Here is a 13,811-nt window from a genome sequence, read left to right on the forward strand (position 1 = left end):
TCCCCGTCCACAGCACCCTGATCCCCGTCCACAGCACCCTGATCCCTGTCCACAGCACCCTGATCCCCGTCCACAGCACCCTGATCCCGGTCCACAACACCCTAATCACTGTCCACAGCACCCTGATCCCCGTCTCCACAGCACCCTGATCCCAGTCTCCACGGCACGCTGATCCCCGTCTCCACGGCACCCTGATCCCCGTCCACAGCACCCTGATCCCCGTCTCAACAGCACCCTGATCGCCGTCCACAGCACCCTGTTCGCTGTCCACAGCACCCTGATCCCCGTCTCCACAGCACCCTGATCCCCGTCTCCACAGCACCCTGATCCCCGTCTCCACAGCACCCTGATCCCCGTCCCCACTGCACCCTGATCCCCGTCTCCACAGCACCCTGATCCCCATCCACAGCACCCTGATCCCTGTCCACAGCACCCTGATCCCTGTCCACAGCACCCTGATCCCCTTCCACTGCACCCTGATCCCCGTCTCCACAGCACCCTGATCCCCGTCTCCACAGCACCCTGATCCCCGTCTCCACAGCACCCTGATCCCCGTCCACAGCACCCTGATCCCCGTCCACTGCACCCTGATCCCCGTCCACTGCACCCTGATCCCCGCCCACAGCACCCTGATCCCCGTCTCCACAGCACCCTGATCCCCGTCTCCACAGCACACTGATCCCCATCTCCACAGCACCCTGATCCCCGTCTCCACAGCACCCTGATCCCAGTCTCCACAGCACCCTGATCCCCGACTCCACAGCACCCTGATCCCCGTCCCCACAGCATCCTGATCCCCGTCTCCACAGCACCCTGATCCCCGTCCACAGCACCCTGATCCCCATCTCCACAGCACCCTGATCCCCGTCTCCACAGCACCCTGATCCCAGTCTCCACAGCACCCTGATCCCCGACTCCACAGCACCCTGATCCCCGTCCCCACAGCATCCTGATCCCCGTCTCCACAGCACCCTGATCCCCGTCCACAGCATCCTGATCCCCGTCTCCACAGCACCCTGATCCCCGTCCCCACAGCATCCTGATCCCCGTCTCCACAGCACCCTGATCCCCGTCCACAGCACCCTGATCCCCGTCTCCACAGCACCCTGATCCCCATCTCCACAGCACCCTGATCCCCGTCTCTACAGCACCCTGATCCCGGTCTCCACAGCACCCTGATCCCCGTCCACAGCACCTTGATCCCCGTCTACACAGCACCCTGATCCCCGTCCACAGCACCCTGATCCCCGTCCACAGCACCCTGATCCCCGTCCCCACAGCACCCTGAACCCCGACTCCACAGCACCCTGATCCCCGTCTCCACAGCACCCTGATCCCCATCCACAGCACCCTGTACCCCGTCTCCACAGCACCCTGATCCCCGTCCACAGCACCCCGATCCCCATCTCCACAGCACCATGATCCCCGTCCACAGCACCCTGATCCCCGTCCACAGCACCCTGATCCCCGTCCACAGCACCCTGATCCCCGTCCACAGCACCCTGATCCCCGTCTCCACAGCACCCTGATCCCCGTCTCCACAGCACCCTGATCCCCGTCTCCACAGCACCCTGATCCCCGTCTCCACAGCACCCTGATCCCCGTCCACAGCACCCTGATCCCCGTCCACAGCACCCTGATCCCCGTCTCCACAGCACCCTGATCCCCGTCCACAGCACCCTGATCCCCATCTCCACAGCACCCTGATCCCCGTCCACAGCACCCTGTTCTCCGTCCACAGCACCCTGACCCCCGTCCACAGCACCCTGTTCTCCGTCCACAGCACCCTGATCCCCGTCCACAGCACCCTGATCCCCGTCTCCACAGCACCCTGATCCCCGTCTACAGCACCCTGATCCCCGTCTCCACAGCACCCTGATCCCCGTCTCCACAGCACCCTGATCCCCGTCTCCACAGCACCCTGATCCCCGTCTCCACAGCACCCTGATCCCTGTCTCCACAGCACCCTGATCCCCGTCTCCACAGCACCCTGATCCCCATCCACAGCACCCTGATCCCCGTCCACAGCACCCTGATCCCCGTCTCCACAGCACCCTGATCCCCGTCTCCACAGCACCCTGATCCCCATCCACAGCACCCTGATCCCCGTCCACAGCACCCTGATCCCTGTCTCCACAGCACCCTGATCCCCGTCTCCACAGCACCCTGATCCCCATCCACAGCACCCTGATCCCCGTCCACAGCACCCTGATCCCCGTCTCCACAGCACCCTGATCCCCGTCTCCACAGCACCCTGATCCCCGTCTCCACAGCACCCTGATCCCGTCCACAGCACCCTGATCCCCTGAAGCTCTCCACTCCATCGGTCGCTGCTGTGTACCACCACTATCCAAACGCCTCATGAGCGCCTCCTTGTCTTCCCCAGGAAGTCCTCCTCCGGAACGTCGCTGCCGACCTGGCTGGCGGCCCCAGGACCCAACTTGCTCCGGAAACATGTGCGGGCGCACAAATCGGACCCGTTGGTCGAGAGGGTTCACCTTCTCCACGCGAAGCCGCAGTACGCCTACGTGGCGTACCCCGATGGCCGACAGGACACGGTCTCCCTGAGGGACCTGGCGCCCGCCGGCAACACACACACCCCCCCGACACCGATCATCCCCTCCCAGCCACCGGCGCACCGCCCACTTCCCGGGGGGATCGGTCCTCCTCCCGTGCCCGCCCAGGAGTAAAACAGGAACAAACACCGAAACGCTCCCGGAGACGACAACGCCTGAACAAGCACCTGCACCACCCCCGGGGCTGAGGCGATCGACGAGGAAGACCAGACCGCCCGCTCGACTCGTGGAATCGGCGTGACACCAAGAGTGTTGTTGTAACAAAAACATTTTTTTTGCTAATATTGTAAATAGTTTTCACAAACTTGTACATAGCCCAGTGTAGGGCTAAAACTGTAGTAACATGTCCGAAATTTTCCTTCCAGGGCCAGCCTTGTAAACCCCTACCACCATGCGAACCACCACCCCGCCGGGTTCCTTTTTAACAAGGGGTGAATGTGGTGGTATGTATTAGGGGTCATGTGGGACTGTGAAGCCGTGATGCTATTGGCTGGCAGATCCCGGGTCCTGGTTGGCTGCCGACTCCTGGCTCCGCCCTGAAGGCGGAGTATAAGAACCCAAGCTCCTCCCTGCAGCTTCATTCTGTTGCTGAGCTGCTGGGGACAAGTCTCACTTAATAAAGCCTGAATCGACTTCATCACTTCTCGTCTCTCTCGTAAGTCATTGTGCGCTACAGGAGGTGAGGGTGGGGAGGAGGTGAGGGTGGGGAGGAGGTGAGGGTGGGGAGGAGGTTCTCCTTTTCCTTTACTAACTTCCCCCTTGAGGAAATGTTTTTTTCTCTGTACCAGGGGAAGATGTTTGGTGAGTATTTGGTAAGTGGTTATTCTTATTCCTCAGGTTTAAAATAGTACATTGACGTGTGTTAGGGTTAATAAAATACATAAAATGAAAGTAAATAATTGAATAAAATAATTACAGCACATTAAGGATGAGTCATGTAAGCAGCATGTCGGAGCTCCTGGTCACCTCGATCGTGCAGGGAAAACACTCCTACAGTAATTGGTTGCAGCTTAATGAGCTTTGGCCCAGAGTTATGGAGCCTGAGGGTGAGCGACGGATACTGTGACGCATCAGGGAGGGAGAAAGGTACCTGAACGCTTTGTACAAGGAGGTAGTCACACCCCTGAGGGCAGTGCCCTCTGATTTGGGGAGTGTGACTGCAGCTGAGGCTGGTAAAGGGACCCAGAGGGCAGTCGTCAACCTCGGCAATTGTCCAACAGGTTTCTCTTGTTTGGATAACATTGTGGCTGTCGGGGGGGGGGAGGGGGGGACTGACTGACCATGGCACTGTGGTGCAGGAAGCCACTGAAATAGGGGGAGCAAAAAGGAAAGTAGAGGTGCTGGGGACAGTATAGTGAGAGGGACTGACACTGATTTCTGCAGCAAAGAGCCAGAGTCCAGAGGCTGCATTTCCTGCCCAGTGCCAGGGCTCTGATATCGGTTCAGGAACCTATGGCGGGTGGGGAAGGATCCAGCTGTCCTGGTCCATGCTGGTAGCAATGACATAGAGCAGGATCTCCGGCTCCCTAGCCGTGTGTATCTCGCTGCCACGCCGTTCACTGGAGGTGGAAACTTGCCGCCACTGGTCAATGGGATTTCCCATTGAAGCCTCCCCACGTCCCCGGGAAACCCAATGATGTGCAGAGTAGGTGTATTGGCCATGATAAATTGCCCTTAGTGACCAAAAATGTTAGGAGGGATTGTTGGGTTGCGGGGGTGGGGTGGAGGTGGGGGCTTGGGTGGGTATGTGCAGACTTGATGGGCCGAATGGCCTCCTTCTGCCCTGTATGTTCTATGTTCATGGGTAGGGGTACGCTGCCAGCGGGGCTCCCGGTTTGGGGAAATCAGGCGGAGCTCCCGGTTTGGGGAAAACATTCGGATCAGGAAGTGCGGAGATTGGCTCCTTGGCTGGGATCCTGGCCTCTCTGTGGTGGATTCTGTGAGACATTCAAATCTCCGTTGACTTTGGTGGGACCTGAAGATTCCACTGATGGGCGGGGCCAGAAAAACCCACCCCTCATTTTGTTTCTGTTGTAACCTTCCCGTGTCCACATTCATGCTGGGAACTCTATGTAAACTTGTCACACTGTAATTACTCCTCGTGTCACTGGGGGAAAATGTAATCACAGTGTTACACACTGACACATGCTGTTTCCAACAACTCCCTCCTCAATGTGGATCTGTTTGATGAGAGCTGTGGGAAATGAAACAAATCAATGTTTACAGTCAGTGACAGGAGTGTGTTCTCCAGTCATGTCAGACAAAGGTTAGAGAGAGTGAAGCTGGCTTCTCCACACTGCCCTTCCAACACACTGCAAAGCACAAGTTCCAGGCTGAGTCCTGACAATTCTCATTGTGTAAACAATCTCTGTCCCTACGGCTAATTGCTCCACTTTGCTAAACAACTGGCCAAGTGTGGTCAGAAACATTCCCAAGGGAAGAGATTGGATGCTGTTCAATCCTTCATCCTAATAATTATTTTGTTTGTATAAAGTGAAAACTATGCACTCCTCTTAAAAGGGCACCAGTGCCCAAAGTGTCCAGCAGAATAACGCACCACACAATATACCACATTCACCAGCAGTACTCACGCCCAAGTTGTAATAAAACCCCAACACCACTGTGAAAAGGCAACAGCAGCGCTGTGACCAGCACACTGTCACTGGGAAGTTGCTGACCAGAATGGAGTCTCAACAGGAGATATAGAAAAGAGTTAATAGTTAATGGTTTCTTAATAGTGGATTGGGTGGAAAATACTTTGGGTTAATACCGCTTCCTTTCCTCTCCACAGTAACACATTTTTAACAGCAAAAAGCACAGAGACCATCATGTCGACATGGGACCAAACTATGACTTGTTAAATCTGAGCCATAAAGTGCCTGATACACACCGTGATCCACCATCAACACCATAAATAAGACATACAGAATCCTGGCCTGGACTCCAGGGAGTTTCTATTAAATATGGAGCGACACAGAAAATTACATTAATTGTCTACAGGAACAAATGACTGAATATCTCAACATGTCTGTAAAATGCTTATTTCTATCCATTGCCCTCTGCTTTACTGATCCTTAGCACTACAGACAAGCAGAGAGAACATCCCCCCCCCCCCCCCCCCCCACCCTCCTACCCGCTCTGAAAAGGGCCTTTACAAAACCTCTGTAAAGTTTTAAATTACCGTTCTACTTAGAAGTAGGAGTGGGGGGACAGAAAGGGCCAGGATCTGGAATGAAACAAAAGAAAATGCTCTTCCACAAGAGCTACAATGGAAACATTTTTTCTCTCTCATCTGTAAAATAAATCAATTTGCCCAGTCCCATCCGCCCAGGCACATGGAGTAAATTAAATCGAGACGTCCATTGAGCTCAGGAAAGCTTCATAAAACTCCCTTTCCCCCCCTCCTGTTTCAAATAGGGTTTTAGTTACTCACACACTCGGAATCCGGTCTTGGCTGTTTCGGAAGGGCTACTGTCACTATAAACGGTTGTAATATTGCCCTTTTTACAGCGGTTCTCGCAGCGTCCTGCCTCACACTTCAGCTTACAGATGGTAGGTGTGAAGAGAACCTTGATTTTCCCAACCTCGGCAATTTGGTTAAATGCTGGGGACATGAACAGTGCGCAGCACCAAAGCAGTCGGAGCAGCTCGCAATCCATCGGGGTTCCCGAAGGTTCAGACCCGAGCAGTGCAGGGAGGAAACTCAAGCTCAAGCTAACACAAAGAATATCTTAAGATCTCCACAGGGTTTGTGATCCTTTTTATGGGAGTTTAATTGAATGCAGCGTATTGAGTTTACACTGGGACAGAATCCAAACATGTACTTTATGAGGGGTAACAGACATCCAAGGCTCAGAGTTAACCCAGTAAAGGTCTATCCCTGATTACACTTGCGTGGCAAAACTCAACACCATTACTGACTGACAAAAGGCAACCGCTTGGAAATTAAAATCAGGTTTTATTGCGAAAGTAAATCCTGTTCTGTGAGGTGCAAATCAGTCCAGCTTTACTGGGAAGGTGCTGGTGTCAAGCCAATACACAACATAGACATGGGAAAGGGGAGAGGGGAGGGTGTAAAGCAGAAAGAAGGAGGGGAGGAGAGAGGCAAGGAGAGGAGGAAAGGAGAGGACCAAGAAAGAGGGGAGAGAAGCGGGAGGAGGAGATTAATGGAGGAGAAGAGGAGGCAGGCAGGAGAGTAGAGGAGAAGGGGATAAGGGGAGAGGAGTGATTTGGATTAGAGTGGGAGACAGATGTTTGATAGGAGAAATCACACTGTGAAAACACAATGGGATGTGGCTCAGAGTGTGGTATAAACCAATATCTGAACAACATGGGTGTTTTAGTTCATAGAACATAGAACACAGAGCGATACAGCGCAGTACAGGCCCTTCGGCCCACGATGTTGCACCGAAACAAAAGCCATCTAACCTACACTATATAACCTACACAATGATATTGAATTATGGGTGGTGCAGTGTTTAGCACTGCTGCCTCACGCATCCGGGACCTGAGTTTTCACTGTATACTAATACATGTGACAATAATAAATCAAATCAAATCAAATCAAATCAAGGGTTATCCGCTGTGGCCATGGCTAATGGCGCCTGCCCGGAGAGCCGTGACCGATGCCCGTGCAGCAACAAGGAGGGTCAGTGAGCGGTGCATCGGCAACTTGACGATGAGGTTCAGATGCCTGGATTGCTCAGGTTGGGCCCACCAATCTCGCCCTAGAAGGGTCTCACAAATCATAATGGGGGGGGGGGGGGGGGAAGGGGGGGTAGAATGGCGGGGGGGTAGAGCAGCAGGGGGGTAGAATGGCAGGGGGGTAGAACGCCAGGGGGGTAGAATGGCAGGGGAGTAGAACGGCAGGAGGGGGTAGAACGCCGGGGGGTAGAATGGCAGGGGGGTAGAACGCCGGGGGGTAGAACGGCAGGAGGGGGTAGAACGCCGGGGGGTAGAACGGCAGGGGGGTAGAACGGCAGGGGGTAGAACGGCAGGGGGTAGAACGGCAGGGGGGTAGAACGCCGGGGGGTAGAACGGCAGGGGGGTAGAACGGCAGGGGGGTAGAACGGCAGGGGGGTAGAATGGCAGGGGGGTAGAACGGCAGGGGGGTAGAACGGCAGGAGGGTAGAACGCCGGGGGGTAGAACGGCAGGCCTCATCGCACGCTCAGGTTGGGGGTGATGGCTGGGGACCTGCGCCTGGAACCCGAGCAGCTACAGGAGGCCATCCGATATGTGCCACAGCCCCCCTGGCCAACATGGGACAATCTCATCACCTCCAGGTTGGCTGACTAGGGGCCTGGCCACCATCAGTACATCCCCCCAGTTCCACTCCCCATACCCCCTTACCTTCCCCGTCCCATTCCCCCACCCCTGCTCTCCACCCCCTTCCGAAGTTCCGACCAACCTCTCCACAGGGTGTTGGCCCTAGGTTGGCAGTCACATTGGCACGGAGGGTGATGATGGCTCACTGGGACTCCTGCTCACCACTCAGCCAAGCCTGACTCCTGCCTGTGGTACCACATTCCAATGTCCGCTCGGCTCGTCCTTGCGCATATGCTGCCCATTCCATACCAACGGCCCATCGATGCTGGGTGATGGGTCACTCACTACATGGCACCCTCACAGCCCCATTCCCTGCCATCTTGGAGGGTGATCCCAAGTGGAACATTCACTCATCCAGGAGACCCTGCCCTGTGCCATCCTTCACCATCCACCACTCCCCCCTGCCCTCCAGCCAGTACACCCTCTACACCCAGTACACCCAGTACACCCAGTACACCCTCTACACCCTCTACACCCAGTACACCCAGTACACCCAGTACACCCTCTACACCCTCTACACCCAGTACACCCTCTACACACAGTACACCCAGTACACCCAGTACACCCAGTACACCCAGTACACCCAGTACACCCTCTACACCCAGTACACCCTCTACACCCAGTACACCCTCTACACCCAGTACACCCTCTACACCCAGTACACACTCTACACCCAGTACACCCTCTACACCCAGCACACCCTCTACACCCAGCACACCCTCTACACCCAGCACACCCTCTACACCCAGCACACCCTCTACACCCAGCACACCCTCTACACCCAGCACACCCTCTACACCCAGCACACCCTCTACACCCAGCACACCCTCTACACCCAGCACACCCTCTACACCCAGCACACCCTCTACACCCAGCACACCCTCTACACCCAGCACACCCTCTACACCCAGCACACCCTCTACACCCAGCACACCCTCTACACCCAGCACACCCTCTACACCCAGCACACCCTCTACACCCAGCACACCCTCTACACCCAGCACACCCTCTACACCCAGCACACCCTCTACACCCAGCACACCCTCGACACCAAGCACACCCTCTACACCCAGCACACCCTCTACACCCAGCACACCCTCGACACCAAGCACACCCTCGACACCCTCGACACCCTCGACACCCTCGACACCCTCGACACCCTCGACACCCTCGACACCCTCGACACCCTCGACACCCTCGACACCCTCGACACCCTCGACACCCTCGACACCCTCGACACCCTCGACACCCTCTACACCCAGTACACCCAGTACACCCAGTACACCCAGTACACCCTCTACACCCAGTACACCCAGTGCACCCTCTACACCCAGTGCGCCCTCTACACCCAGTGCGCCCTCTACACCCAGTGCGCCCTCTACACCCAGTGCGCCCTCTACACCCAGTGCGCCCTCTACACCCAGTGCGCCCTCTACACCCAGCGCGCCCTCTACACCCAGCACGCCCTCTACACCCAGTACACCCTCTACACCCTCTACACCCAGTACACCCAGTACACCCTCTACACCCAGTACACCCTCTACACCCAGTGCACCCTCTACACCCTCTACACCCAGCGCACCCTCTACACCCAGCGCACCCTCTACACCCAGCGCACCCTTTACACCCAGCGCACCCTTTACACCCAGCGCACCCTTTACACCCAGCGCACCCTTTACACCCAGCGCACCCTCCACACCCAGCGCACCCGCCACACCCAGCGCACCCTCCACACCCAGCGCACCCTCCACACCCAGCGCACCCTCCACACCCAGCGCACCCTCCACACCCAGCGCACCCTCCACACCCAGTGCACCCTCCACACCCAGTGCACCCTCCACACCCAGTGCACCCTCCACACCCAGTGCACCCTCCACACCCAGTGCACCCTCCACACCCAGTGCACCCTCCACACCCAGTGCACCCTCCACACCCAGTGCACCCTCCACACCCAGTGCACCCTCCACACCCAGTGCACCCTCCACACCCAGTGCACCCTCCACACCCAGTGCACCCTCCACACCCAGTGCACCCTCCACACCCAGTGCACCCTCCACACCCAGTGCACCCTCCACACCCAGTGCACCCTCCACACCCAGTGCACCCTCCACACCCAGTGCACCCTCCACACCCAGTGCACCCTCCACACCCAGTGCACCCTCCACACCCAGTGCACCCTCCACACCCAGTGCACCCTCCACACCCAGTGCACCCTCCACACCCAGTGCACCCTCCACACCCAGTGCACCCTCCACACCCAGTGCACCCTCCACACCCAGCGCACCCTCCACACCCAGCGCACCCTCCACACCCAGCGCACCCTCCACACCCAGCGCACCCTCCACACCCAGCGCACCCTCCACACCCAGCGCACCCTCCACACCCAGCGCACCCTCCACACCCAGCGCACCCTCCACACCCAGCGCACCCTCCACACCCAGCGCACCCTCCACACCCAGCGCACCCTCTACACCCAGCGCACCCTCTACACCCAGCGCACCCTCTACACCCAGCGCACCCTCTACACCCAGCACACCCTCTACACCCAGCACACCCTCTACACCCAGCACACCCTCTACACCCAGCACACCCTCTACCCCCAGCACACCCTCTACACCCTCTACACCCTCTACACCCAGTACACCCTCTACACCCAGTACACCCTCTACACCCAGTACACCCTCTACACCCAGTACACCCTCTACACCCAGTACACCCTCTACACCCAGTACACCCTCTACACCCAGCACACCCTCTACACCCAGCACACCCTCTACACCCAGCACACCCTCTACACCCAGCACACCCTCTACACCCAGCACACCCTCTACACCCAGCACACCCTCTACACCCAGCACACCCTCTACACCCAGCACACCCTCTACACCCAGCACACCCTCTACACCCAGCACACCCTCTACACCCAGCACACCCTCTACACCCAGCACACCCTCTACACCCAGCACACCCTCTACACCCAGCACACCCTCTACACCCAGCACACCCTCTACACCCAGCACACCCTCTACACCCAGTACACCCTCTACACCCAGTACACCCTCTACACCCAGTACACCCTCTACACCCAGTACACCCTCTACACCCAGTACACCCTCTACACCCAGCACACCCTCTACACCCAGCACACCCTCTACACCCAGCACACCCTCTACACCCAGCACACCCTCTACACCCAGCACACCCTCTACACCCAGCACACCCTCTACACCCAGCACACCCTCTACACCCAGCACACCCTCTACACCCAGCACACCCTCGACACCAAGCACACCCTCGACACCCTCGACACCCTCGACACCCTCGACACCCTCGACACCCTCGACACCCTCTACACCCTCTACACCCAGTACACCCAGTACACCCAGTACACCCAGTACACCCTCTACACCCAGTGCACCCAGTGCACCCTCTACACCCAGTGCGCCCTCTACACCCAGTGCGCCCTCTACACCCAGTGCGCCCTCTACACCCAGTGCGCCCTCTACACCCAGTGCGCCCTCTACACCCAGTGCGCCCTCTACACCCAGTGCGCCCTCTACACCCAGTGCGCCCTCTACACCCAGTGCGCCCTCTACACCCAGCGCGCCCTCTACACCCAGCGCGCCCTCTACACCCAGCGCGCCCTCTACACCCAGCGCGCCCTCTACACCCAGCACGCCCTCTACACCCAGCACACCCTCTACACCCTCTACACCCAGTACACCCAGTACACCCTCTACACCCAGTACACCCAGTAGACCCTCTACACCCAGTGCACCCTCTACACCCTCTACACCCAGCACACCCTCTACACCCAGCGCACCCTCTACACCCAGCGCACCCTTTACACCCAGCGCACCCTTTACACCCAGCGCACCCTTTACACCCAGCGCACCCTTTACACCCAGCGCACCCTTTACACCCAGCGCACCCTTTACACCCAGCGCACCCTCCACACCCAGTGCACCCTCCACACCCAGTGCACCCTCCACACCCAGTGCACCCTCCACACCCAGTGCACCCTCCACACCCAGTGCACCCTCCACACCCAGTGCACCCTCCACACCCAGTGCACCCTCCACACCCAGTGCACCCTCCACACCCTCCACACCCAGTGCACCCTCCACACCCAGTGCACCCTCCACACCCAGTGCACCCTCCACACCCAGTGCACCCTCCACACCCAGTGCACCCTCCACACCCAGTGCACCCTCCACACCCAGTGCACCCTCCACACCCAGTGCACCCTCCACACCCAGTGCACCCTCCACACCCAGTGCACCCTCCACACCCAGTGCACCCTCCACACCCAGTGCACCCTCCACACCCAGTGCACCCTCCACACCCAGTGCACCCTCCACACCCAGTGCACCCTCCACACCCAGTGCACCCTCCACACCCAGTGCACCCTCCACACCCAGTGCACCCTCCACACCCAGTGCACCCTCCACACCCAGTGCACCCTCCACACCCAGTGCACCCTCCACACCCAGTGCACCCTCCACACCCAGTGCACCCTCCACACCCAGTGCACCCTCCACACCCAGTGCACCCTCCACACCCAGTGCACCCTCCACACCCAGTGCACCCTCCACACCCAGTGCACCCTCCACACCCAGTGCACCCTCCACACCCAGTGCACCCTCCACACCCAGTGCACCCTCCACACCCAGTGCACCCTCCACACCCAGTGCACCCTCCACACCCAGTGCACCCTCCACACCCAGTGCACCCTCCACACCCAGTGCACCCTCCACACCCAGTGCACCCTCCACACCCAGTGCACCCTCCACACCCAGTGCACCCTCCACACCCAGTGCACCCTCCACACCCAGTGCACCCTCCACACCCAGTGCACCCTCCACACCCAGTGCACCCTCCACACCCAGTGCACCCTCCACACCCAGTGCACCCTCCACACCCAGTGCACCCTCCACACCCAGTGCACCCTCCACACCCAGTGCACCCTCCACACCCAGTGCACCCTCCACACCCAGTGCACCCTCCACACCCAGTGCACCCTCCACACCCAGTGCACCCTCCACACCCAGTGCACCCTCCACACCCAGTGCACCCTCCACACCCAGTGCACCCTCCACACCCAGTGCACCCTCCACACCCAGTGCACCCTCCACACCCAGTGCACCCTCCACACCCAGTGCACCCTCCACACCCAGTGCACCCTCCACACCCAGTGCACCCTCCACACCCAGTGCACCCTCCACACCCAGTGCACCCTCCACACCCAGTGCACCCTCCACACCCAGTGCACCCTCCACACCCAGTGCACCCTCCACACCCAGTGCACCCTCCACACCCAGTGCACCCTCCACACCCAGTGCACCCTCCACACCCAGTGCACCCTCCACACCCAGTGCACCCTCCACACCCAGTGCACCCTCTACACCCAGTGCACCCTCTACACCCAGTGCACCCTCTACACCCAGTGCACCCTCTACACCCAGTGCACCCTCTACACCCAGTGCACCCTCTACACCCAGTGCACCCTCTACACCCAGTGCACCCTCTACACCCAGTGCACCCTCTACACCCAGTGCACCCTCTACACCCAGTGCACCCTCTACATCCAGCCTAGCCCATTCCACACACTCTTCAAACAGAGGATCTGTGTAGGTTAGCGTATTGGTGGAAAGGAGTTTACTCGTGACTGCGATTACCTCTAACGTTTGTGCTGCACCTGTGCCAACTTAAATGGTGTCTAAATTCCTTAACGTGCGTTCTTAGTGTGGCCCCAGGCAGCACATCCGACGTGGAGAGGGTCTGCTCTGCATCTTGTCCTGGTCCCTTTGGTAGCCACCCTCTGGAATGCCTGGGCCTGGATTGGTCTGGCCCTTGTCCAGGTGACATCGATGGTAAGCCTGCTGTGCTGCCCATCAGATGTGCCAGTG

At 58.6% G+C, this 13,811-nt stretch overlaps 1 protein-coding gene across 3 annotated transcripts in view; it reads right to left on the reverse strand.

Annotated features, from left to right (window-relative positions):
- Positions 1-13,811, reverse strand: part of ltbp4 (latent transforming growth factor beta binding protein 4) — a 504,953-nt gene that overhangs the window by 353,434 nt on the left and 137,708 nt on the right. Inside the window, exon 1 of one of the 3 annotated variants that reach the window (XM_072489895.1) lies at positions 6,010-6,317. The exons of the other annotated variants lie outside the window; for them this stretch is intronic. Within the exon in view, the coding sequence (XP_072345996.1) occupies positions 6,010-6,235 (226 nt within the window). The 5' untranslated portion in view covers positions 6,236-6,317. Of the gene's footprint in view, positions 1-6,009; positions 6,318-13,811 lie in introns of those variants that run through there. 3 annotated transcript variants of the gene reach the window in all.

The sequence above is a fragment of the Scyliorhinus torazame genome, chromosome 25 (assembly GCF_047496885.1).
Source record: "Scyliorhinus torazame isolate Kashiwa2021f chromosome 25, sScyTor2.1, whole genome shotgun sequence".
NCBI lineage: Eukaryota > Metazoa > Chordata > Chondrichthyes > Carcharhiniformes > Scyliorhinidae > Scyliorhinus > Scyliorhinus torazame.